This window comes from Sinocyclocheilus grahami, unplaced genomic scaffold, assembly GCF_001515645.1.
Source record: "Sinocyclocheilus grahami isolate Dianchi unplaced genomic scaffold, SAMN03320097.WGS_v1.1 scaffold36850.1, whole genome shotgun sequence".
NCBI classification, from domain to species: Eukaryota; Metazoa; Chordata; class Actinopteri; order Cypriniformes; family Cyprinidae; genus Sinocyclocheilus; species Sinocyclocheilus grahami.
In genome coordinates this window covers 1-1,439 of record NW_015522808.1, presented here as the reverse complement: position 1 = coordinate 1,439, position 1,439 = coordinate 1, and the positions used below count along the sequence as shown (strand labels likewise).

At 38.8% G+C, this 1,439-nt stretch overlaps 1 protein-coding gene across 1 annotated transcript; it reads left to right on the top strand.

Annotated features, from left to right (window-relative positions):
• Positions 1–203: 203 nt before the first annotated feature.
• LOC107580582 (actin filament-associated protein 1-like 2) lies at positions 204–1,433 on the top strand (the record flags this gene model as incomplete). Its single annotated transcript, XM_016266260.1, has 2 exons — positions 204–508; positions 1,254–1,433. Coding segments are annotated over exons 1-2 (465 nt in total), but the record flags the coding sequence as incomplete, so codon positions are not given.
• Positions 1,434–1,439: the final 6 nt, after the last annotated feature.

Sequence of the window (1,439 nt, the reverse complement as noted above, 5' to 3'; positions counted from 1 at the left end):
GCCCCCCCCCCCCAAAACTCTCAGAAAAACCTTCATCTAGACTAAACTTTGTTTTAATAACCCTCCCACCTTCCCCCCCCAGGACTGAAAAAAAAACATTTTGGAGTGAACTATTCTTTTACAATTCTGATGTATTCTCAAACAATACTGAATTCAGCAGAGTTTGCAGGGAGTTACTTGCTATTTAGAGGATTTTACTTTATTTTGTCCGAGTGCAACAGCAATGAACAATCAGACTATCACCAGCCTCAACTTCTTTGCTTATTGGTTCATAAATTTCTCACGTTTCGCATTTACAGAAGATACAGAACCAGTGAGCAGTTCGTATGAGTCCTATGATGAGGAAGAAGTGACGAAGGGTAAGTCCACAGCGCAACACCAGTGGCCATCTCCTGAGGCATCCATCGAGCTAATGAAAGATGCGCGAATCTGTGCCTTCCTCTGGAGGAAGAAGTGGCTTGGCCAGTGGGCCAAACAGCTGTGTGTTATTCGTGAACATCGTCTCTTGGTATGTGACATCATTGCTTAAGTCAGTGACACCCATTTCCCACCCATAGCTGATCTATGATACGAATGTTTACACAGATTCCAGTGTTTGCAATCAAGTGTTTACATATGATACTATTAGTAATAATTTACTTAAATGTTTGCTTTTAAGTTTCATATGTATTTCAAACTCACCATTCAGTCAACATAAAATAAAAAATGACCATATTTACTTTCTTAATGCACATTTCTGGTCTGCCTGTGCATGATGTACTGTTGCAAATGTTTGTCATTTTGTAACTTTTAACCAAGATGTAAAAACTTGCACCGCCCCTGAAATGACTTTCTTATTTGGCTGATGTCACCAAGACTTCTTATTTTTCAAGCAATGCATGTCATCCACCCGTCATGGAACTTTTCATGATCCAGTCAATTTCCAGTGGAAAAAAAATCAAGTTCCACCCATAAAAATCCTCAAAAATGTCACATTACAGAAGAAAAATGGGATTTTACATTTTACATTTACACTTATGCATTTGCCAGATGCCTTACAAGATGACTTGCACTGCATTCAAGCTATGTATTTTATCAGTTCATGCTATTATTGGGAATCAAACCCATGACCTTGGCATTGCTAGGGTCATGATCTACAATTTTTGCTACAAAAATGTTTTACGTTGACATTTAGCATTAGTGGAATATCCACAATTTTTTTATATTATTTTCAAAATAGGCAGTGTATGATTTTTTTATGCTACTGTGTTCAGTGCTACAAAAGTTCAAAGGATCAGACTCCACTACTGGATATCAGTCTGCTGGGCTGCAGTGTTGTCTACAAAGAGAAACAAACTAAAAGGAAAGAACACAAGCTGAAAATAACCCCACTGGGTGGAGAAGCCATCGTTCTCGGACTGCAGAGCAAAGAGCAGGCTGAACAATGGCTAAAGGTGAGG